The sequence below is a fragment of the Python bivittatus genome, unplaced genomic scaffold (genome assembly GCF_059951505.1).
Source record: "Python bivittatus isolate LINGU-HERP-01145 unplaced genomic scaffold, Pbiv_v1 ctg000000_np1212, whole genome shotgun sequence".
Classification (NCBI taxonomy): Eukaryota; Metazoa; Chordata; class Lepidosauria; order Squamata; family Pythonidae; genus Python; species Python bivittatus.
This window is the reverse complement of record NW_028277028.1, coordinates 4,169,517-4,195,233: the sequence shown is the minus strand read 5'-3', so window position 1 is coordinate 4,195,233 and position 25,717 is coordinate 4,169,517. Positions and strand designations below refer to the sequence as shown.

At 38.3% G+C, this 25,717-nt stretch overlaps 2 protein-coding genes across 5 annotated transcripts in view; one reads left to right on the top strand and one right to left on the bottom strand.

The window, feature by feature from the left end:
- The window catches only part of CSGALNACT1 (chondroitin sulfate N-acetylgalactosaminyltransferase 1), a 32,279-nt gene extending 10,228 nt beyond the window's left edge, over nt 1-22,051 (bottom strand). Inside the window, exons 1-4 of one of the 2 annotated variants that reach the window (XM_088136068.1) lie at nt 21,642-22,051; nt 6,211-7,122; nt 4,121-4,337; nt 626-727 (exon numbers count right to left, since the gene is read on the bottom strand). In XM_088136068.1, coding sequence (XP_087992194.1) covers nt 626-727; nt 4,121-4,337; nt 6,211-6,844 — 953 coding nt within the window. In that variant the 5' untranslated portion in view covers nt 6,845-7,122; nt 21,642-22,051. The remainder of the gene's footprint in view (nt 1-625; nt 728-4,120; nt 4,338-6,210; nt 7,123-21,641) is intronic. The other variant, XM_007431330.3, reaches the window with a different exon arrangement.
- Nucleotides 22,052-24,721: 2,670 nt separating this feature from the next.
- The window catches only part of INTS10 (integrator complex subunit 10), a 50,619-nt gene continuing 49,623 nt past the window's right edge, over nt 24,722-25,717 (top strand). For all 3 annotated transcript variants that reach the window (XR_015795183.1, XM_007431324.4, XM_025168619.2), the window contains exon 1: nt 24,722-24,877. Coding sequence is in view for 2 of the 3 variants with exons in the window: in XM_007431324.4 (XP_007431386.2) it covers nt 24,722-24,877 (156 nt within the window). In the remaining variant the exon portion in view is untranslated. The remainder of the gene's footprint in view (nt 24,878-25,717) is intronic.

The following is a 25,717-nucleotide window of genomic DNA, read 5'->3' as shown; positions in this document are numbered from 1 at the left end:
GCTCGGTCCTGTTGATTGCAATAGATCTAATCTAACAATGGCTTAGTGTAGATTTATTCCATTATTACTGGAAAAGATAGATAAGCTTAAGAATTCCTTCAAAAGTCTGTTGTATAATCTGTGGTGTGATGAAGGTCTATAATACAGACAAAGAGAAAAGAGATAATGCTTTTTGATTAAAAAAAATTAACTAGACAATTATTTCGCTGAAAATAGATGGAAGGATATGGTTTCTCCCAGACTCTAATTAATATTAGAGGGAAAAAAGCTAATTAAGACCTCTTGGTTGTCAGTGCAGGACAAATTATCCGAATGATGATGATTTGTCAAATAATAACAATTTTGAGAGGAATTTTGCATATACAGTAGCATTTCCAATATTATTTAAGTGATGCTTCTAAGCAACAAGCAGATGGCTGAATGGTACCTTTCCATTCATAGAAGATTAGAATTACAAGGCAAAGGTTTCAGCCAAACAACCACAGGCCTTCCAGATATCCTGAGTCTTACTACCTCTTTTTGAAAATGTTAACCACTAATGAGAAGAGTAGAATCAGGCAATCCAACTTTCATTTTCCTTTGGTTTCTAAAATAAAAATGACATTAAGACAAAGATTTTACTCACTTGGATATGTTTTCTAGGATTCCTTTGACTTCACTCATTTGTTCACTTCCAAAGTAAACTACAGTCAGGTGAATTCTTCCATCTTGCTGCATACCCACCTCTCTGAAACAGATATCAGTGGAGGAAAATAAGCATATTTTCTCACAATGTTAACTTGTAACTCCCTATATATTCACACTGCATCTTAACTTCTTGCATTGGTTTACTCTCTATCCATATCTGTACCCATAGAGCAGGTGTGTAAAACATGTTGAGGGTGACTGTTCTGATCCCAAAATGGTTCACTAGGAACCTGGAACACATGTTCTCACCAAAATATTCCAACATCAGTTTGGGTAATTTCAACTTTATAGGAAGGTGTCTGTGCGTGTGTGCATGTGTGTGTATGCGTGCCTTCAAGTCCATGTGGACTCCTGGTGACTGCCTGGACAAGTCCCTGCAGTTTTCTTGGCAAGATTTCAGAAGTGGTTTGCTACTGCCTTCTTTACAGGGTTGAGAGAGAGTGACTGGCCCAAGATTAGCCAACTGTGCTGAAGGCGGGCCAAAACTCAGCCTCCTGGTTTCTAACCTGATGCCTTAACCACTGCACCAAACTGGCTCTCCGTAGGAAGAGGTCCAACCTAAAAATTGATGTTTTAACTTTAATTTTGTAATACGATATTTCTAGGTCAGAATTTTTCAGCCTCTAAAGCAAGAGGTACCATCTATTTTTTCAAAACATTTTATGAAATATTACAGGGCTTTTAAAATCTCACAGTGGATCTGACTGTACAGATCACACAGTAGCTGCAGACCCAGTATGTTCAGCACTCGAACCAACCAGATAAGTGAATGATTGTGATGTTTCAGCTTTCCCCCACAAATCTGCATTCGTATGCATGCAGCTTTCTCAATGTAAATGGTTAAACTAGATTCTTGGAGTATTCTACAGCAACTGGAGAAAGCCAGCATAGTGGCAGCCAAATGTTGAGAGGCCCCACCTAGTTCTCCCTGATAGTTCCAAAACATAATTAGATATATTTGCTCCATTTTCACATCATATTGTATTAAGCTATGGTTTGCTTAAATACTGTTAGTTAAATAAGACACAATTGACTGGGTTGGCACATTGTACTAAGCCATAAATCATGGTATCCAAATTACAATGAGCTGAGTTCACATAACCTGCTAAGCCAAACCAAACAAATGACATTATGTGAATCAGACAGAGAACTGGCTAACAGCACTTTGGAATGCACAGTGTCTCTCCTTGAAGGTTTATTTATTTATTTCTTATTTCCACTTAAAAGCTGCCTGGCTCCAATTAACTCTGGGTGGCTCAGAGCATAAACACAGAATAACAAATATACAATCCAGATAAAAGCATACCAATATAGAGATGGCGGTTCCAGTCAACACAACATATCAAATATACAACGAGGGGTACCAACCATCCTAGTTCAAAGCCTGGGAGAAGACTCAGGTCTTCAAACCCCTTTAGAATACCATCAGCGTGGGAGCCACACATCTCAGGGAGAGCCTCATTCCAGAGGGCAGACTCTGCAACAGAGAAAGCAGGCTTCTGGGGTCTTGACAGATGGCATTGCTTGATCAAAGGAACCTGGATCTTGGAATTGGGATTAGGGAGCAATGTTCTGTGGTGGTTCTGTTGGAACCACCATTGAACGTTGGAATGAACCTGCCAGGCCAGCACCACAGGAGATAGGTGGTTCCCTGAAATAACCAGGCCCCATGTCATGTAGGGCTTTATAGCTCAAACCAGTGCCTTGAATTGTACCTGGAAGCAAACTGGCAACCAGTGCAATTCAAAAAGCAGAGATGTCACATGGGCATATTGAGGCATGCCCATCATTGCCAGCACTGCTGCATTCTAGACCAGTTGAACCTTCTGAGTGGTCTTCAAGGGCAGCCCCATGCACAGCACATTGCAATAGTTGAGCTGTGGAATGACTAGGGTATAAATGACTGAAGGGCCTCCCAATCTAGGAAAGGACACATCTGGTGCATCAGATGAAGCCGTGCAAAGGCCTTCCTGGCTACAGCTTGCACCTGCTCATTGAACAGATGCTTTGATTCCAGGAAAACCCCAAGAATGCACACCATTCTTGAATGGGGAAGTGCTATCCAGTCCAAGGTTACAGATGGAATATCTTCAGATCTAGGTGGCCTCAACATCCACAGCCCCTCAGATACAGTTCCTTCTTATCCAAATCCACACAGCCTCCAGGCAGTGGGACAGAACCTCAATAGTCTTACCTGGCTAGCCTGAGGTCAACAGATAAAATTGGGTAATATCAAAGTACTGATGATACTGAACCCCAAATTGGTGAATGACCTCACCCAGTAGTTTTATGTAGATGTTGAATAGGAGGGGAGAGAGACCTAAGCTCTGTGGCACCATGCAAAAAAGGGACCCAGGTAGCAATCTCTCCCACCCCAACCAACACCAACTGAAACTGGCCCTAGAGAAAGAAAGAGAACCACCATAGAACGTTGCTCCCTAATCCCAATACCAAGAGCCAGCCCAGAACAATACTATGGTTAACAGTATCAAAAGCCACTGAGAGAACAAGAAGCACATGGATGGATGCACTACCTCCATCCTGGCTCTGCCACAGGTTATCTACCAGCGCGACTAGTGTTGTCTCTGTACTAAATCCCTGCCTGAAACCTGACCAGAACGGGTCTTAATAATCTACTTCCTCCAAGGTTCTCATTAACTGCAGACTGACCACCTTCTCAACAACCTTTGCTAAAAAAAGAGAAAAGTTGGAGACAGGGCAATAATTACCTAAAATTGTTGGATCCAAGGATTGCCTTGGGAGGCCAACAGCACAGCACAGCACAGCACAGCATAGCACAGCCCCAACCTTAGGTCACCTTCCTGGCTATTTTCATGACCCAAGAGAAGTCCAGGTCCAGAGAAGCACAGAGAACCTTGTCTACTTTCTCAGAAGTCACTGGTTCAAACTCCCATCCCAGATCATATCACAAAATCAGGCACTAGCCACCTCAGCCAGACCTGCCTAGCTAGAGTCCAAGTCAGAACGTGTCTGAGCAACTTTATTCACCAGATATCCTGGATATTCTCACAGGTTTGATATGAGTATCAGTTCTACTGTCTCACTTTCTACTTACTACTTTCACAAATCATCTGAAGCCATGGTTAACTTAACCATGGCCTAGTTCACACATAATTCTGGGTCATAATGTTTGAAATCATGCTTCACACTAAGGCTAGGTTCATATATAATGTTAACCCATAATGTGGTTTGCCACATGTTAGGTTGCTACAAGAGAAATGATTGATTGATTGATTATGTACCATCAAGTTGTTGTCTACTCTTAGCTACTACATATATAAATATTTCAAATTAATATTCCTTTTTTAAATCTAATATTACAAAATAAATCTCCTTCAAAAACACAAACCCTAGGTTCACTGTTCTAAACTTCTCATCTGCCATAAGAGTGGAGAGTGGCAATGATACCAACCTGAAATTGTGCATAAATTGTTGAAACTTACTGGCCCTTTTTGCCAGTGGCACTATGACATTAATAAGGGTGTGGGCCATATTGAGGTTTTCATTTGCAACATTCATGATGGGGCCAAACGGTCTGAACAGAACAATGCGCTTGAATTCATATTCTTTGTCTCCTTTGAATGTCAATTCATAGAGGGTGCCTTTATCTCTTTCAGTCCGGTGAATGCCTATTAGAAAAGGGAAGGCAACCATTAGCCAGAATTTTCTAAAGAGGTAAAAATATGTTTATATAGAATTCTCATGATTTTATATCTGTAATTTTAGCAGCAGGCATATATAATTTTATAATGTACTGTATTGTTTTGTGAATTCCTTAGAAAGATAAGAAATTCAAGGTATATGGAAATTATTTCTTTATTACTACAAATTATCCACTGCTCTGAGTGGCTTATTGGAACTGTAACACCAACAAAAATTCTTATTAGTTTTTTTCAGATAGCTTTTCTTATATTTGATACTTATAAGAAAATGGGATATTTAGAGAGAAAGCTGATTGCATGCCAATATCATCTCTTCATCAGCAGTTAATGAAAGAATGTCTGTTATAAGGGCTGTTATGGCTAAGATATACTGTATACATGCTGACTGTTCTTGCTTGCCTTAGAGGAAGTAAGATGGAGGCAAATTTTAATCTGTTTTCAAAAATTAGAATTTAAGGAATAATCTCTCAGTTTACAAATCAATATTTTAAAATATACACCTAAAAGATGTAGTATCTCAGTGAAACAAACAGGTGTCTTACCCATAGAGATTTATTGTAATTCCATTTATTTATTTGTTTCAATTAAATTCATATCCCACTTTTGACCAAACTAGAAAATGGCAAACAATTAAACTTACATAATACATAAACCATAAATGGAATACTAACATTAATAATTAAAAGCCTGGCAAAAAATGTTTCTTTACAGAATTTTTTATCATTTTGGTTTTTATAGATGCTTATCTTATCTTGGTATACATACAACAGTTTGAAACCTAATAAGAGGACAATAGATATTGTGCATTTTTATGATTGCAGAAAATGTTTCTACAAGATGAAAGGAGGACCCATTTTCCTTCTGAATGCAATAATCTAAAGAACTCACTTCTATTTTTATATTTGAAGAGCATTTTACCACTAAGAGTCCTCTCTGAGGACATCTAGATTGTACATCTAGCTTACGTTTTTATTTCTATTCTTAAGAAAGATGAAATACATGTAAATACTTTAACTGAATAACATAAATATGTAGAGAGTAAGAGAAATGATCTTGATGGAGATAATGCGGGATCTGTTCCCTAGGCAAAAAGGGCTGAAGCATTTTTAAAGTCTAGAACGAGCTGGCATTTGGAAGCCGCTCAGGCAGACACCTCCCTAATTCACTGAACTCTAAGAAGGAGGAGGAGGTACAACACAATCAGAATTACAACATTCTATTATTATAGACAATCTCAATAAAAGTAATTTTAGTCTTTCTGTGGAGTTGATTTTCTGGTCTGGTCTACCTAGGGGGGCTGATGTTAGATACCACTAATTTTGTTTAAATTATCTAACAGCCTTTGTGTTCACTCTTTCTTTCCTTTCTTCCTTTTTTATATAATAAAAACATTTAAAATAATAATTTAAAAATCTATTGAGAGGCTAGAGGCCAAATGCAACTCCTTCAGGAGCGCATTCCATAGCTTGGGAGCAATGAATATAGTCTCTGACAGCAGGGGTGTTGAACAGCTCTTAATGGCTAGACAGATTCATAATATAAGAAATATACCTATATATGCAGTCATAGTTGCCATATGCCCAACAGCAAATTAGGTTTAGTTTAAAATAATATGTGGAATGGCCCTCTGCTATTGTGTAATGCTTATAAATTCTAGATGCTTTTTTCTTTTTCTTTTTACCACTTGAGCAAAATATATGAAGGGACAACGGGATAAGCTCAGTGAAAATTATGAATAGTCTTCTGAGGACAGAAATACATGCTGCCCCTTATCTGCATTTGAGGCATCCCTGTGCACACTTTCGTCATTCATTCCTAAGTGACTTCCCAGAAAACACACCTTCTATGAAGTCAGAGATGGAGTATATTCGATGGTTTGTGTTGCTGTTACTCTTTGGACTATTTAAAATCTCCAGGCCTGATTCAATAGCTTGTGCCAGTTCATCCCTCTTGTCCTTCCGCACAGGCTTCTCCTCAGGATGACGTGTAAGTCCCATCTCCAGCTGATACACTTTTTGTTGGGTAAAGCTCTCAAAGGGCAGTGCAGCATACTCAGTCGATAGCTTGATGCCAGTATGTATCTCTGCTTTGTCAATCTGGGATTGGAGGAATTGCAACAGGGCTTTCTGGGACTTCTCAGAGTTCCCTGGGTCTAGTCTAACCCCCAGTGAGTCAGTATCATAACCCTGAATGTTCTTCAACTGTTCACTCTTTTCCTGAAGCTCATCCTTCAGCTCAGCAATCTGCCTCTTCAGACTGTTGATGTGGTCCCAATAATACTGTTCTCTTTCTTGTAGGATTGCCTGATATTCTTCTTTTCCTGTCGGGCTGTTAACTCTGAGGAATGCAAGTTGCTGATGGTTACCTCTTGGAGTGCAGGTCAACATGTAGAACACAGATGCTGCACAGCAGAGGAACACAAGCAGAACTACTATTCGAGGGAGCCATGCTACTATCCCACGACGAACCATCATCTGCTAAGCAGCTGGTAATACCCACATTCCTGTAACAGCCTGAAATTTCCTGCAGTCTTTTTAGAACTCAGTTCAGAAGCTATACACATGGATACAACAGTTTTTCATTGATTAATTTCAATTTGTATGCATATAATAGGTGACAACTGGACAATGTTGCAGGGTCATTTAGCAGCAGTACCAAAAGCTTCATTGAAAGGCCAGTGTTGGCGTTTGAAGGACATCTGTTGATCTTGATAAAGTTTTGATGGTTGTCCACGACAGAGAGAGAAAGTGATCTGAAAGCCAAAGCAAAGACATATTGGATTCATTCCTGTGTGAAGAAGCCCATCTTCATAAGAAGCAGTCACTGACTGGTGTGATTGATTCACATCTAACTGGTGACAACATACAGATCTGACATCTAAGGGATTGCATTTATCTAGGTTTTAAAACATTTTAGTGATTTTAGAAAAAGTTGCTGTTATCTTTATTTTAAATATGTCAATTTTGCTGGTGGTTGAGTCACATTCTGTGGATTCATATTATTAAATACAAATGTATGCAGTTATTTATAACATTTATATTATCACTTCTCATTTAAAAAATCCTGAAGCAGTTTACTTTTTTTTTGGTCTCATCAAGTCAGTTTTCAACTCCTGATGACTGCCTGGACAAGTCCCTGCAGATTTCTTGGCAAGGTTTTGGAAGATGTTTGCCATTGCCTGCTACCCAGGGCTGAGAGAGAGTGAGTGGCCCAAGGTCACCCAGTTGCTAGAATTCATAGTCTCCCAGTTTCTAGCCTAATGCCTTGACCACTACACCAAATTGGCTTTCCAGTTTACAATTAACAATTAATGTAACAGTGAGGATATCCTTTCCTCCCTTAAATAAAACCCATTATGTAACTATCAAAGAATAATTAGCCTCTGTGTTTTATTAATTTTTCTAGAGCATTTTTTGTTTTCCCCTCCTCTTAGGCTCTTATCTGCCCTACCCTTTGAGTAAAACCCTTGCATGTATCTCTAGGACATGACTGTTTTGCTAAAACTGATTTCCTACCTTTGTCTTATCTCGGCTTGTTATTCATCTTTGAAAAGCAAAGAAAACCACTGCTTAAAGCTCAAAGTCATGCCTTGAACAATGAGCATCCTGAATTCAATCTTTGACATTTCTGCTTAAAAGGACCGGGTAGCGGGTCATGGGAAAGACTTCTGCCTGTACTACAAGTATAAACTAAAATTACACCTCATTGATTTAGATAAATACTGTATTTGGCTGGTGTGGGTCTTCCGGGCTGTGTGGCCGTGTTCTGGAAGTTTTGTTTCCTAACGTTTCGCCAGCACCTGTGACCGGCGTCTTCAGAGTGCAGGAGCACAGACAGGAGCAGTTCTCTCTGTGTCCAGGGTGATGTGGCCCTTTTGTAGCCACTCAGTAACCCAACCCCCCACCCCCACCCCCCCAATCCCCCCCCAGACCTCTATAAATACCCACAAAAGGGCCACATCACCCTGGGCACAGAGAGAACCGCTCCTGTCTGTGCTCCTGCACTTTGAAGACGCCGGTCACAGGTGCTGGCGAAACGTTAGGAAACAAAACTTCAAGACCACGGCCACACAGCTCGGAAGACCCACAGCAGCCATCGTATGCCGCCCGTGAAAGCCTTCGACAATACAAATACTGTATTTCTTTTTTGAAAACAATAGCATTCAGTGGTTAGCAAATTTCTCAAACATAAACTGTCAAAAAGTTACCAAGAGCTATACCCTCTTAAATATGCAAGTCATGGAAAGCTTCTGCTAATCAGAACAGGAAAAAGTGCTCTAATTCAGCTTAAGTCACCTTCATGTTATCCTCTCCAATTTTCAGACTTCTGCATGTTAATTATACTATTTTGTAATGGACAGTAACTTGTACATTTTATCTGTTTTAACAATAATCTACCATTTAAACTTTCTAGGATATTTAGAACTTAATTTAGTATTATTAAAAGTATGCATTTCATGTAATTTTTCAATAATGTGGCATTTGTTTCAATCCCCTTGAATAAGTCCTATAGTCAAAACATACTGGATATTTCTTATAAGATGAAATAGTGTTTCTTTGCAGCAGCTGGAGATTCACCTTTCTTTCCTTCATCCTGTATGAGTGCCAACAGGGTAATAACTTTTCATGCTTTATGTATTTGCCAAATGCCCATACCTTTAGACTCCCTAGAGTGCAGTAGATTCTGGTGGGTTTCTATTTATTGAATAAGGTCAGCATGGAGCATGAAATATAGCTGCACCTACACACTTCATTTTGCACAATTATGCTTTTGACACTACTGATAAAAGCTGGGTACCTATGAAAGGATTATTTGTACTACAAGTATAAACTAAAATTACACCTCACTGACTTAGAGAAATACTGTATTTGTTTTTTGAAAGCAATAGCATTCAGTGGTTAGCAAATTTCTCAAACATAAACTATCAAAAAGTTACCAAGAGCTATACCCTCTTAAATATGCAAGTTCTTATTCAGATTTCTGTTCCTGCTGCTATACCAGCCATTTGTCTGGTTTCAATCTCAAGTGGGGGAATATTCAGAGACACATTCAGCATCTTCAAGTGCTTGATCTCTTTACAATTCATTTTCTATGATTAGTTGAGTTATAGTGACATCTAGATTAGGATACATTTCAATTTAAATTCCCACATGCTGATTTTTATCTAAGGTTTCAGACTTACCATACTGTGTGGATTCTAAACATATAGTCATCTTGGATCTCTCCAATTTGAACACCGTCACCAACAAACCTAATCTATAGCATCTGGATTTAACTAGGAGTTAAATCTTGGCTATAAATGGCACATCGGAAATTAAAATGGTATTATGTGCATTCTCATAACATACTTTTTTTCTGTCAACATATAGTGGGAATATGGCCCAAGACTTGCTTCAATCTATAGTGTTTCACATTTTTTGACTTTCAATAGCTGAAATTCAACAATTGATGAAGACTCCGAGACTTAAGAATTTCTGTTTGGGGAAAGTAACAACTGAAATTGTGTTTGCTATCTCATGATTGTGGGGAGTGAAAAAAGAGTAATTTGCTTCTGAATATAGGCTTTCATTTTGTCACCGGGGAGATGGTGCAAAACGCAGTTGCACTCAAAAACAATTTTATACTCTCTCTTCCTGTCATCATCCCCCAAGTTTTGTTCCTGCTTCCTTGTATGTTCATATGTATATATCCATCATGTATTCCCTTTAGAGACAAGTACCATTATGTAAAGTGCAGAAAGGAGTAAGAAATAGTAAGCAAAAGAAATTAAGAGTATGAAATGAGAGGAAATGAAAGGAGTATAGTTAAGTCTAGTATGCACCTACACTATCTACTATACTTCTTCATATTTTTCTATCCTTGCAAAGCATCCTTGCTTCTGTCATCTCCGTTAATTAATACATTGCCTATTGTTCTTTAAACCTCACTGTCTTTTTGAGGATCGTATCAACTTCATCCAACCAGAACCTTCTCAGACTTCCCATTTCTCCAAATCCATTCATTTTTTATTTAATCCTCATTCTCTTTGTATTACCAAACCACATTTGTCCATAAACATGTTTCATGACCAAAAGGGCATCACAAAACCTTGTCTTACTCTCTCCTCACTGCTGAACCACAAGCACTACTGTTATTTTCACATATGCTTTATTTCCATCATAATCTCATTCAGCAGCAAACCTTCAACAACATATTCATACAAAATACCATAATTCAAGCCTATTATCATCCAATTTCTTTAAATCAACAAATATTCAATATTTTTTCTTTTGGACACTCATACATTTCTCAATTACCTGCTGAAGAGCAAAAATCTGGTCTACACATTACACATCCCAATTTTGCTCATTTTCATCCCTTGTACCCTTTTGATCAGAATTCTGCCCAACACTTTCCAACGCATACTTAACAAACTAATCTCCCTCTAGTTCTTGCACTGATTCTTGCTACCTTTCCCTCATACTTCCAGTGGCAGTCTTGGAAATAATAAAGGAGGGATAAAATAATAAAGGTGGGATAAAAAAAATCTTTTAAAAAATTAAATATTTAACAAATCAATCTATTTAATATTTAAATATTAAACTGAACCTTTATCAAGAAATCTATTTTAATGCAATGTTGCTGGAAAACCCAAATACATTTCTTTAAGGACTGTAACTCAAGAAGCTCATCAGATGTTTCTGTTTTGTAAAAAATTGGCAGAAAGGCTTATTTCCAGTTGCTTTACCTGTTTTTGAGACTAAGGCTATGTCAAGTGTTTTATAAAGCTCAAATTTGTCCATATACAAATACTGATTTTTGTCTGCTAGAAACAATACAGAATAGATTTTTAAGGGATGTTTTCTTAATGTCTCTGTGTGTTTCAAGCACCATTCTTCACCTAGATTCTTATAAGCCTTTAAGACAAGGGCACAGGACTTATGTCTTAATTTATCAGATAAATTTAATATTTTTGTTGCACTCCTTTAACATCTCTAACCCTGATTGATTTCTTGCACTCTTAATGGAGAAAAACATTAATACAAGATCTTAATTATTGCCATTTCTCACTTCAGTCTGTAATTTTTCTAGAGGAAGACAGAGCTAACGAGGTCCTAAAACAAAGAGAAAGTGGTACAGAGCTTCAAAATATCGGAGTTCTGTATCATTATTTTCATTGCTATTGGGCCCAAAGTGTCAGCAAGGTGGACCAGACTAAGGAACCAATACCATATATTCGTCAGGACTACTTTTATTGTAATAGCGATAGTAACAAAATCTTGCAACTCTGAATGTGCTTCCTCCTCCCTCACTTCATCTTCCCATGAACTAGGGAGGGGTTTAAATGAGGCATTTTCTCATGTTATTGTCTTGGCCCAGGCTCAAGCCCCTCTTATCTGACCATTGCCTTGGTAGCAGCTCTTCCTCCTGTTCTTCAAGGCCATTCCTATACCCTCAAAGAAAGTTTATACCCTAGCTCAATATCTTTATATTCTGACCACAGAGGACTATAAAAGAGCATTCCTCTTGGCCCTCTGTAACATTTCTCCATCTTTAATTATTAGAGTTAAAAACTAACTTTGTTCATATGGCATGGGGGACAATCAAATTCATTGGACACATTCTCCTCTTAGGTCCTTATTTATTTACAAGAATGTATTGCCTAGCTCTAAAGACTCTAGAAAGTTTACCAGTTAAAAATAAAACAAATACAGTATGTGAGTCAACATCAAGAGAATAAAAAGAAGGGAGGCCAATATCAAAGAGTCAGATAGGCAACTAAGAATTAGTCACCACTGAAACAGGACTATTTTAATGACTCTGTGGAAAGCCAATAATGAGGGTGCCTGATACAGCTCTGGAAACAAAGTGTTCCAAAACAAGGGGCCCCTAGGGAGAGAGATTGCTTTTGGGCCAATGTCTCTTTGACCTCTCATGGGACAGGACCCTAACCAATCTTTCTTTGCTTGAATTTATAGACTGGACAGATTCTACTGGACAGATTCCATACAAGTTTTTAACCAGCACTTTGAATTGGGTTCAGAAGCTAATTAGTAGCCAATGTATCAATGTGGCTGATTTTGTTTTACTATTTATAAAATATGTCACATCCTGACCACACCAGTTTTATAATTATTGGCTTATACTGTGGTTTTTATTTGCTGTCTCATGTTTTGTTTTCTTTCTGTTTTGAGCTGGTCTATAAATAAAGTATCTTGTCTTGACTTGTGGCCAATGCAGTGTCAGCCCTTTGAGGTTGTCCAGATCAGAAAACAGACTCCACATGAAGGCTAGAACAAAGCTTTATTGAGATAGGCCATATTAACAGAATCTTGCAAGTCTGATTGTGTATTTCCTCCTCTCCCTCTTATACCTCAAGTGAGTCAGAGAGGAGCCAGCCTGAGTCTCTTCCTACTACCATTTCCCAGGGCTTAAGGAATGCTTCTACTCTATTTGTTTCTGTAACAGCTTCTGAATATTTCCCTCCATGGCTCTGTATATGCAGTGACCAGTGAGCTCACTGGTCTGCTAACCATTAACATTCTGGCTATTGCATTCTGCACCAATTGCAGTTTTCTGGTCTTCTTCAAAGGCAGTCTCATGTAGAACATATTACTGTGGTCTAGATATACGGTAAGAAAGGCATGCATCACTGTCACTAGGGCTTCAAGGTCCAGGTAGGGGCAGAACTGGAGCCCCTAAACTACCAAAAAAGCCCCTCATCTTTGCTTGCTGTTTTAGCAGGAGCCATAAATCCAGGAGGATCCCTACATTGCAGTCCTCCCCCGATGGGAGGGCAACTCTGTCCAAAACCATTACCAGTGCTATCAATGAGCCAAAATGTTTCTGCATCTCCTACTTGGGATTCAATCTGAGCTGGTTTTGGACCATCCAGATCTTCAAACACCAAGTACAGCATCTTAAATTTAGCCTGCAGTAGTTTTGAACACACTAATCATCAGCACACTAATGATACTTTACCCCAAACTGAGAGATGACCACTGCCAGTGGTTTCATACAGCAATGGGGAGAGAGTTGAGTACTGATGCACTCTGCTCAAGTAACCATGTATCTGACCATCATCACCCATTACTAATGTTAGAAATGATATCCTGAGATAGGAACAGAACCACTGTAAAACACTGAACCCAACTCACAACCCTTGCAGATAGTCTGACAAGATACTATTGATGATGGTACCAAAAGTCTCCAAGAAGTCTAATAGGACTGAGGGGGCCCAACTCCTATTTTGGGGGTATTGGCAGTCATTTACCAAAGTGACCATGCCTTCCCATGCCAGGCTTGAATATGGACTGGAATGGACACAAGTAATCTCTTTCATCTAGGAGCTTTTGTAGTTGATTTGCCACTACCTTCTAACACCTTCCCCAGAAAAGGAAGATTGGATTTTGGATGAAAAGTTGTCAGCTATAGCCAGATCAAGAGATGGCTTCTTGAAGAGAGGGTGTACCACTGCCTCTCCTAAGGTGAATGGGACTAGGCTGTCCCTCAAAGAGGCATAACCACCTCTTGAATTCAACCTTCCAAAGAAGCCAAAAGGGACTTGAATCTAGCTGACATAGTAGAGTTCATACTACAGAGGACCCTATTCACTTCCAAACTCTGCCCAAGCAGCATCCAACTCTGAGCAAACAGGAGCAATTTTGTCCGTAAAACCCTCACAAACTTGTTGCAGAGACCAGCAGGAGCACTGTCCCAACCACTTCTCCCCCAAATGGGACAAATGAGCCTGAACAGGACTATAAGACTTGTGACTGCAGATGCAATACAAATGGAGAAGTAGAATAGGAATGTTTTGCCATTCCTTTTGGTGTAGGATAAACCTGAACATGAGTTCATAACTGTGATGTCCCTGATAAAATACAAGACAGATGTATTACACTGTTGTTGAAGTAAAGTTCTGCAACTTTCTTCTGCTAGATCAGAAGAATTCAGTTACAAATAATGTAGCAAACATTTTGCTTAATTTTGATAAAGAGGCAATCTTTGGTACAGAGATCTTGAAAGGAAACAATGGAGTGAGGGCTTTTTAGCAAATGCTAATGATTCAAGTTTTTAACACTATACTAATGTTTTTCCTTTATTTGTTTTGACTGTTTAAGTTGGTCTCTGACTCCATCAAACAAAAACCTTAAACTTATCCTTTACTTCCCTATATATATTCATTAATACCAGTTCACAAAATTTGATCACCTTCATACAGATCTATTACATCTTTCCTCTATGAAGGAATCCAAATGTTTGCAGTAAATGATAGCATTTGCCTCTTGGGTGTCCTTTGGCTTAAATCCCCACCTTCAAATTGAACAGGAAAGGCAAGAGTCTTCTAGCTAAGAAGCAGCAGCCCATCCTACATTGTTGCTAATAAAAAATTCTGTAAACTGCCTTTAAGCAATCAATAACCCTTGTGGTAACTATGTATTAAGGAGAAAGGTCAGCAACCACATCTAATTTGGGAAGCATATATTCAGTCTTTTGTGCTAGCACTCTCCACAACCTCTTCAATGCATACAGTAAGTAGTTTAGAATTTCTTTTGCACAACAGGCACAGACACAAACATTGAAGTTAGAGTGGAGGATATTAGTGTTATCTCCAATTCTTACCCATCTTAACTTGAACAATTTACCAGGACTCTTATTAGTACCCCACTGCACTGCAACCCTTGAGAATGCCAGGGTTGAAATTTAGTTCAGTCCTTGTAGAAAGCTTGAAGGAAACAACCAACTTCAGACAAAGAGAACATGCCTACACCAACAAGCTATCCCACAGCATCTAAAAACACTGATATCCAACTACCTTGATACTAGAAATTGCACTTTTTTTTTCTTCTGGGAACTGTTATACTTGCCATCTAAATGAGCTTTTCTGCAGTCTACAAGCTAATACTTTATCTGTACAATAAACTGGAATTCAACCCAAAGCTTAGTGAATCAATTTGGCCTCCTTAGCTAATTAAGTGACCACAATACAACACTGAGTAATCAGGCTGAATGCTGTACAGTAATAAGTTCTGCATTGAATTCTGAATAAAATCGTTTGGCCCCATACCCCACCTACAGGATGGGATAATAATGTTGTCTTTCTAGGGTTATCACTAGGATTACAGTAAGTTATGGTACAGTATGTAAACTTCTTTGGATATAAATGAAAAATATTAAAAGTGTTTGCAACTGGTATATAGAACTGTTGTGTATCAGATTTAACTGAATTCTGACTTAAATCAGGCTGCTTCAAGCAAATTTTGACTGTACAGTGTGAAGTAGGAACCAATGAAATAGAACGAAGTAACCTTGTGAAAAATTCAGTTACTCCATAAAATATCAGGATGGGGCAGACAGGTCCTTTCCAGTCAAGGAAATAATTCATCTACACAGTGTTTTTCAAGCCAGCTGGGGAATTCTGGGGGTTGAAGTCCACACATTTAAGTTGCTGAGCTTGAGAAACACTGTTCTGTTCCAATCACAGAGTTGGAGTGGTCTTGCCTACAGCAGATAGGAATATATTAAGAAGATCATTCCTTTCAAGTGACCATAGGAAATCACTGGAAGATTGTAATGATCAGCTCTAAATCGAAATAGTTGTTATTGGTGAACTTGGGTTGTTTTAGGAAATATATTCCTTGTTCAAAATATTTTACAAATAAATGTCATTTAAGTCTGTCCCTAAATAATAACACTCCTTGTCTTGTAAGTTGGCAGATTTTATTGTCAACAGGCCTGTGTTTTAATTGATATGACCTACAAAATAGGTTAGGTTGTGTTAGGTTCCTAAGAACAGTGCTCATTTATAAGTTTAATAATAGTTATCTTTTCTGTTATCTAAGTTCTTCATTGTTAGTTCACTTAACTATTCCTGTTTTTCCTCCTTTTCTTTCGCCAGAATACAAATACTGGCCAGTTGGGTTTTTTTAGTTATAATACACTTTTTTGCTTAATCCTCCATCTTCTCTTACAGTGAGACCTACTTCAGATAACTTCTACATCAAGGTTTCCCATCCCTATGTTCCCCTGATGTACTAGTCTATAAGTTCCATCATGTCCAGTCAGCAGTGCCATTTGCCACTTAGTATGAGACTTCTTGGTTAGACTGACAATGCCTGAAGCTGTTCCTTAAAGTTAGGTCAGAGTTCATCCTAGAGAAATATAACTATAGTTTTCCTGAATGCTTATTCACATTTTTATAGTAGTTCAGTCCTTTGTCTCCTCATTTCTCTCTTCACTTATGACTCACACTTGCCTTCATTCTCTTGCTTCTATGAATACAGAAACATATGCACCTTTAATAGAGAATCATATGTGACTTCAGCAGAGTAGACTAATTGAGGTGAAATGTATACTATTTAGCAAGTTGGCTTGCTTTTCTGCAAATCTAGTAAGTTGGTCAACGGGAGAAACAAGTGTCTGTAAAATATTAATATGAAAGGCAACACAGTATAATGGCCAATCTGTTGAATTTCAGTGCCCTGTCAGTTAATGAAATTCATTAGGAATTTGGGCTGGGCATTCTCTCTCAAATGTAACTACTTTACCTGTTGTTTGAAAAACAACATTTGAGGCAGCTAGGAGGAAAAGGGAGAGATGGAGTCCATATACTAAGATCCAGAGCCTAAAAATAACATCTAACATAAGTCAGGCATTTGAGTGATTTTTGTCTGGCACAAGAGTGTTTACAGAACACTCTTATCCGAATGATTATCTCCCCAACTGCAATGCTTTCAAGTATACAGGGTAACACCTGGACATTTACAGTGTCCGGTGGCATAGTTTAACGTTTATACATCCAACCTTGGCTACATCAAAATGTATATGTGGACCACTATTATTTTACTTATTTAATGTCATCATTATACATTTATATATAGAAAAATGGGAGTGTGCCCTGAGGATCTTACAGTCTAAGTGTCAATAGCGGGAAAGACAGGAAAAGGAAAGAAGAAACAGGTGAGGTCAGGACCAACAGGAGCAAATGCAAATATTGCTTTTCTTTGAGTCAAAGAACATATGCTAACAATGATAGTAATGAAAAAAAAAACCTTACTGGAAAGATTATCCTGTCCTTATCTTTCTTTGTAGAATTCTTCTGCAAAAGGAATTCTCAGCAGCTGTGCTCTTTTGCCTATTGCTGGGAGACACGGAGAATTCCATGTATATTAAGAACACCTTTGCCTCCTCCCACTGGCCATTACATCCTTCTGCCCCTTTAAGTCATATCTAGAATTACCCCCCTCACTTTTTTATCCTTTTTACAGCGTTTCATATTGTGCTTTCTGAATGAAATTATTTCTTCAGTGAGCTTGCCTAAAGCCAGTATATTCAGTTTACATTTAGGTAAATATATCAAGTTTCCTTGCCTAACATGGGATCACAACTGAAGACTTTTCCAGTACTCTAGTACTTTAAATCACTGTCCATTAATGAAGATTGGGCTCTAACTTAATCAAGCTTCATTGTCTGTTGTGTGAGAGAAAATTGTTCTGGAGCTTAAAGCATCTGATTTGTTCAGACTTTGCTATAATTTTTCTTGCAGGTGTTTAAGAAAAACTAGGAACTGCTTAGTTGTGATGATGATGCCGTTGTTAAGAAGGGTCTATGAAAAGCATGTGTTTAGTTCTGTTTTGGATATATTGGTGAAATTAATTTATAAAAAAGCATATACTGCAGAAAAGTGTTTGCCAAATAATACATATCTTGCATAAACACATCTGTATGCATTTTCTGACTTTTCGTTCTTCTTTTATAGTTGGGTTTTGTTGTATGTTGTCCCTTAGTTTATTGTTTTTATCTTGCTTAGTGTACTGTGAGCCATGCAGAGTCACTCAGAGTCAGGTGGCACCAAATCAAATCAATAAAATAGTTAGATCTGCCACACTGTTTCAAGTTGTTTTAATTTTTAAAATCCCATTAGAATTTGTTTTATTATTTTAAATGTTAAAATGCTTTCCTTCTGAGAAATCTCACTATCTTCAAATATACAGCTCTCTGTGTCTTTATAAATTATGGCAGGCTACTGAAGTGAAAATAAATGCACGATATTGGAACTTGGCAGTTAAGAGCCCATTTCTAGCATTTTGCATCAGAATGGCCTCACATTGCATTTTATTCATTTTATTGATTTATATAGCCACCCATCTCACACAAGTGACTCTGGGGGCTTACAAGGATTAACACAGAGAAAAACCCACAACATATAACCCAGGGTACCCAAGGATGAACAATACTGTAATCCCACTCACAGAAAAAGCATATCTATAATAGGAGAGTTCATCTGCCCACCTGACCCTAAGGCCTGGGGAAACAGCACGGTCTTCAAAGACTTGTAAAAGGCTAACTGGGTTGAGTCCACCCAATTCTCAGGTGCTGCAACAAGATGGTATCATTTGATAGAAGGGACCCAGAGCATGTTCTCTCTAGTAGATCTGGTGGGGCGAGCAGAAACAATGGGAAAAGGCAGTCCAACAAATAGCCTGGCCCTATGCCACATGTGGCTTTATAGGTGATGACCAGCACTTTGAAGAAAATTCTACTGGGAGCGGGTGCAGCTTACAGAGCAGTAGTGTTATATAATAACAAATGCCCCAAATTGCCCATTCCACTGCATTCTGGACCAGCTGCAGCTTCCAAGCGCTCTTCAAGGGTAGCCCCATGTACAGCTCATTACATAATCTAAACAGGAGGTGCCTAAGGCATAAGTCACCATGAGCAATCCTCCTAGTCCAGAAACGGGCATAATTGGTGCACAAGGCAAAACTGTGCAAAAGACCCCTGACCAACAGCTGCCACCTACTCTTTGAGCAGGAGGTGAGAGTCCAGGAGGACCCCCGAATTGCATACCAACTCTGACTGAGGAAGATGCAGAGTAAAAGATGAAAAATACCCAGAGCTGGGGGGCCTTAAAACCCACAACCACTCAGTTTTGCCAGGATTGAGCTGAATCCTGTTCTCTCCCATCCAGACCCTCACAGCCTCCAGGCACTGGGAAATGACCTGGACAGCATTGCTTTATCAACCCAGGGTAGGGATGTACAACTGAGTATCAGCATATTGATATCACACACCATGCCTACTGATGACTTTGTAGATATTAAATAGGAGTGGGGAAAGGGTAGGCAGGGGCCTCAGGCTTGACCTCTCCCCCTCACCAACACTGACTGGAAGCAGCCTGGAGTAAGGAGAAGCACCATAACACAGTGCCTGCCACTCCTAACCCCCTGAGCTGGTTCAGAAGGATACCATGATCGATGGTATTGAAAGCTACTGAGAGATCAAGGAGGACCAGATGGATGCACTACCCTCTTCCTGAGTCTGCCAGAGGTCATCAACAAGCATGATCGATGCTGTCTCGGTGCTATAACTAGGTATGAATCCTGACTGAAAAGGGTCCAGATAATCTGCTTCTTCCAGAGCTCTCTGGAGCTGTAAGCCAATCATCTTCTCAACAACCTTCCTTAAAAAGGGAAGGTTGGAGATTGGAGGAAAATTGTCTAGGTCCATTGGATCCAGTGGTGATCTCTTAAGGAAGGGGCAGACCTCCTTCAAGGAGGATGGAACTACCCCCTCCTGCTGAGAAGCATTCACAGCTGCATAAACTCAGTCACCTGCTCTATCCCAGGACACCTTAATCAACAAGAAGGGACAGGGATCTAAGACCCAGGTGACTGAGCTCACAGCTCTGAGGACCCTGTCCAGTTCATCAGGACCAACAGGTTTGAACTCTCCCCAGATAACTGGGCATGACTTTGCCTCAGGTAATTCCACAGGACTTGTATAGCTGGATTCCAACTCCAAGCAAATCTAAGCAACTTTATCCAACAGGTGCCTAGAATAATCTTCACAGCAGCCCTACAAGATTTCTGGCAGCTACTCCTTGGTCTAGGCTGTCCTAGACCCACATCCTAACACCACACTGTCTCTCAGTTATTTTTTTGGCACTTAGGACATTTTAATCATTTGTTAGATTTTTTTAATTCCACCTTTTCATTCAGGAGCTTAAGGTTGTATAGACAGCACTCTCTTCTTTTATTTTTTCCCACAATAACCATCCTGTAAAGTAGGTTGGGTTCAAAGAGAGTGACTGGCCAAAATTTCCCAGTGAGCTTCTGCGGTTGAGGGTGGACTAGAACCTGGGTCTCCCTAGTGCTAGTCCATCACCTTAATTATACATACCTCTTTATTTCAATAAAAGCTCAAATACAAATTGTGTAAACACTGTTAAACCCTTATGAAAGCTTGTCCCATCCAAGGCATTATGTTAAATAATTTTTTGCCAATTTTTTACAGCAACTGTACTTCTTGACTTTTTGGCTAAAATCAAGTGTATACCTTAACATTACACTGACTCTCTCTCTCTCTCTCTCTCTGAAACCTAGACAAATTGTAAATCAGACTATATAAATCTGCCACATATATTTTGGCCCATAACTCCTATATATTTTAGTCATATGCTTACCTCATCCAGATTCTTTTCTCTTACATCAAACAAAGCAATAAAATGAAGAAAATTCATTTTGTTCTGTGAAATCTGAGATAACACAGTTATCTAAATATGTGTGTTTTTTCTCTCATAACTATACAATCAATCATATTATGAACAGCCAAAATCCAGGAAGCATGTACATAATTATGGAAACTATGGAGTTGGCATGATGGTTCCTAAGTGGGCCAATTCTTAACATTCTATAAATCATGGATTATATTCTCAATACTACAGGAAATAGCTATGCATGCTTAATAAAAATGTATTTGATACAAACTTACACATCGGTGAAAAGTTGAAAACATTTTTGTTACCCTTGCCTATCTTTTTAAATCTCCAAAATCCAGTCACCAAAAAGGTATGATCAATTTGCAACAGGTTTTCAAAATCTCCTACACAATTTGAAGTCTTTTCTGTGCTGCAGACAATAATATCCTAAGTTTTAGTGCAACTATCCTAAAATCACGGAACACAGGAGAACTTGGTTCTGAATAAAAATGCATATTTCTCTGAAAGTATCTTAAATTAAAATACAAATATTTTTAAAATATTTAGTTGATTTTAACTTGATTGTATTAAAAAATATTAATAAATGTACCTTAGTTATAAGCGAGTAATCTTTTTTGTATTGAAAATTATGGCATTGTTTTGATTAGGAAGCCAAAAAGGAAAAAAGTTTGAAATGAACATCTGCTATAACTCTTGCTAAAAAAAATACATACCAGCACACATACAGAATACCAAAGTTACTAGAGGTAAAGAATTAAAATTAACTTTTTAAATGCTTTGTTACTTACAATATTGCAAGCAGGTACCATGAATACATTCATCTGTGTTGGCCCATGCTATTTTCCAGAAGTCACAAGCTGTGGCTTTCTTCCAAGCTGTTCAAAATAAGGATAATTTATTATCTTGCATAAGTCACTCCAGAAATCATGGAAATCTTTCTCTTTTTAATCCACACTAAAGACAGCTTCTCACAGGCTACATGAGTACTGCTAAGTTGTCACTAGGTTGCAAAGCGCCGTGCTTTCTAATCTGGATCTGCAGTAAGAAACTTGTGCTTGTTTCCAGTTTTAGGACATGGAAAACAGGAAAGGGAAAAGGCAGCTTCATGGAATGAACTGGTCAAGAAGAATATTATCACATAAACCTGCTTCTGATGGGGAGGAGGGGAGCAGAATCCCACAAGTTTCAAATGCCCCAGGCAACTTTCAGAGGAAATGAGAGGGGGGAGGGAGAGGTACATTTCTGTTCTGTCAAAGAGTTCAGTGTGCAAATCAGAACAGGGAACTGAGTTGTTAAACTGGCCAGCCCTTGGCTGAGGAGATCTTTCCAATATGAATTTGGCAGATCCTTTCCACTGACTGGAAGGAAGCTTGCTCCCTCCTCCTCCTCCTCCTCCTCCTTTCTTTTTCTTTTCACAGACTAATGGTGCTGTTTTTAGCAGTGACTCTAGACATTTCTGGATGACGGGGACATGGGGGGGTCCATGCATCTCAGGGCGACCAGCAGCACTCATCTTCAACTTATGTTCTCTGAAAGAGATCTAAGTGATACAGTAGTTTGCTTTTTACATTGCAAGGGAACATTTATCAAATTTAAAATTACAACAAGGAAAAGAACTCCAAAACGAATTTCCTTCCAAATAAAAAGGACATTAAATACCTTAAGTACAAATTAGGCAGAACAAAGCACACTGGTAATTTGTTTCTTCCAAAACTACAGTTACTTATTTCTGAGCTAGTACTAGCATAGTCACCTCCAAATATACACTAGCAATCAGTAAGAGGAAGCAGAGCAAATTGAGATAAAATAATTCCTAACTAAATTAGAGAGCAAAGACTGCTGTTTAGCCAAAGTCTGGTCAATCAGATTGGTCACTTGATTGGATCAAGTGGGAAATCAGTGAGACAGGAAAATGGAGGCAAAATATACAGTATCTGCAGAAGATGAATTTGACTATTGTTAAATTTGGCAAAGTGGTTAACTGCTCCTGCAACAGCCAGAGAGGGGGGCTACCTGAATACCCTTTTAAAATAATTTTAAAAATCTTTTTTGTTTGTTTTGCTTTTAAAAAAAAAACCTTTAAAAATCTTTTTATAACCATCATTTATGCATGTATGTCGCCTTTTCCTTTGTTTTTACTTTTTTGTTTGCATGTTTTACTAATTTAAAAATGTTTAAAAAATACCAAAAACTTAAATAAATTTTGAATCACATCTTTTTCAACAAGAAATATTTCAGAAATGAATTCATTGCATTTATATAGAAAAGACCTGAGTAAATGGTTATGTCGCTGGAGATGCAATGAAATTAATGCTTTATTTAAATATGTGTTTCTACATTGTCCAACAATTGTTCCACTTGGGAAAGAAGTTATTACATGCATTAACTCAACTTTGAGATTCAATATTTTCAGATACTCATATTATTTTGAAGTTTATTCCTATCACATGGCAGTTGATATCTGGACAAAGAAAGTGGATTTTCTGTACCTTACCTAGAGTTAAAAGACTTATTGTTCATAATTGGAAAGAAAAACATGGCTTCAACTATTCAGTGATCTGAAGAACTGATGTTACCACCAATTTATGAATCAATATCAATATAGATTAGTTATGGATGATTGTAATGAATTATTGCTTCCATACGCTGAAATAGTACAACTTTATATATGTATGTATGTCTGTGAACATATGCCCTGTATGTTTTTGTTTCTTTTTTTAGTTTTCTTTTTTTTGTCTTCTTTTATAATTTTGTGTATTCTTTTTATTTGTTTTTTGTATTTAGTTAATAAAAGAATGGGGGGGAAAAGAAAGATGCATAAAATAAAATTACATAGATGTGGATTGTATTACAAAGAAAAATTATGCTCAAATACAGTTATCAAAATATTAAAAATAACAAATATGTAATATAGTTATTTATATGCTTTATCAATTCATTAAATCAATAACAAGGCAATACCTTTTTTAGGATATAATTTTAGCTAGTGAGATTTACTGAAATCAACAAACGTTTTTGGAGTCTAGAGGTCATAAATTATTTTGTTGCCTACATACATTAATGAATGAAATGCTACATTTCAGTTATTAGAAGTTAGTAAAAATAAAGTAATATTTTCCCCAAGTTAATGGAGCCTGCGCTAGAACTTCGGAAGCGGTCTCAACTCTGCTTTGAATCCTATATCGCTACTGTAATGTCTTGCAAATGGTCTGAGGTTCTCTGAATCAAGAAAGTAAAGTACTTTGACTGAATATACTTACCTATTTAAAACGCAGTTGTCTGTAAATTGTCACTTACATGGTATGATCACAAATAGGACGAAATTCCTTTACTTTAAAATCATGGTCATGTTTTGGAAGCATGTTGTAAATAGCAAAAGAGTGCACAAAACCCTGAAAAGGTTCAGAATGTCAAGTGTACCTGGGATTAGACAGTAGTTTATCTCTTTGGCCAAAAGGTAATAGAAGCGTTATAAACCCACCTCTAAATCTTTCCTTATTTTAATAAATCTTTTACTTTTTAAAAGTCACCCGGAAACTTCATATACAGTATTAACCGATTGTGCATGGTGCTTGATGAAGGGGAGGCTAGTAGAATTTGGGCACAAAATCCCAGGGAATACTTTCAGAGCTACAGCAGTGAACGGTATCACTCGCGAAATGTATTTTCAGAAAAGAAAGGGTGGTTTGTACAGTAATCTGAAAGGCTCGTAACACGAAAATCAAATATTCAATCCGTCGTACATTTACTTCGTTCCATAAAAAACCCCCGCTTCACTTCAGTTATTGAGCATGCGCAGAACTGTTCATCGATTTCATTGGTCCTGGGAAGTAATGGATTCTCGGCCCTTACTGGACTATATGTACGCATGCGCGGTGCTCTAAAGGTGTGCAAAATGTCGGCGCAGGGCGACTGCGAGTTTTTAGTGAAGCGAGCCCGGGAGCTAGTCCAAGGAGACCTGTGGGCCGCCAAGGCTTGGCTTATCACCGCGCGGAGCCTCTATCCTGCGGACTTCAACATTCAGGTTGGTTGGTTAGCTGACTGGTTGGTGTCAGGAACGCCTCCTTTATACTTGCTTTCTGGAGCGTTGCGCCCGCCAAGCCCCACCTCCTCCGACCGCATTTCTGCCGCTTTTCAGAGATGCGGGGAAGCATTTGTCCTTTACATTTGGAGGCAGCGTCTCCGCTTCCTTTGACGGGCGTTTTTCCTTGTGTGAAGGGATAATGTTGAAAAAGCTTCCTTTAAGAGACTTTAGTGGAGAAATCCAAGATTGTATTAGTTATATTATTTGGTATTTTTCTCCTGCCTTCTTTCGTAGAAATAAAAACAATTCGTACTCCTTCAGACTTGAATCTCTGTGGGAAAACGGATTGTCAGATTATTGCTTTCACTATTTAAATATTCATGCTTCCTGCACTAGAAGGAGCAACAGGTTGTCCCCTGTCCTTTTCTTCTGTATTGCAGGGTTAGAATTGGCATTAAAAGTAGATTTTAAATTCGTGTAATATAATTTAGTTGTATTATTTTTAAAAAATAAACGAATATGTGTTGTAGTTATCCTAATATTTTAATACTTTTGTCTCATTTGTTTCAATGTACATGGGCCAATGTATCTCCTCTCTTTCTCCCCTTTTTTCATTCACCCAAAACTCTGTCATCAGATAACTATCACTGATATAATGCCTGTTGGATAGTGTTTAAAGTCAGCAAGGCAGAAGGAGCTTTAACATCTCTCCAGTTCTAGACTAACCTGTTATATACTGATATGCACTACATTAATAAAGGAATTGCCTCCTCTCCTTTTCAGTAGCAGAGAAGTCCCCTAACCTAACCTAACAATTTTCTTTGAGGTCACTTTCCTGCT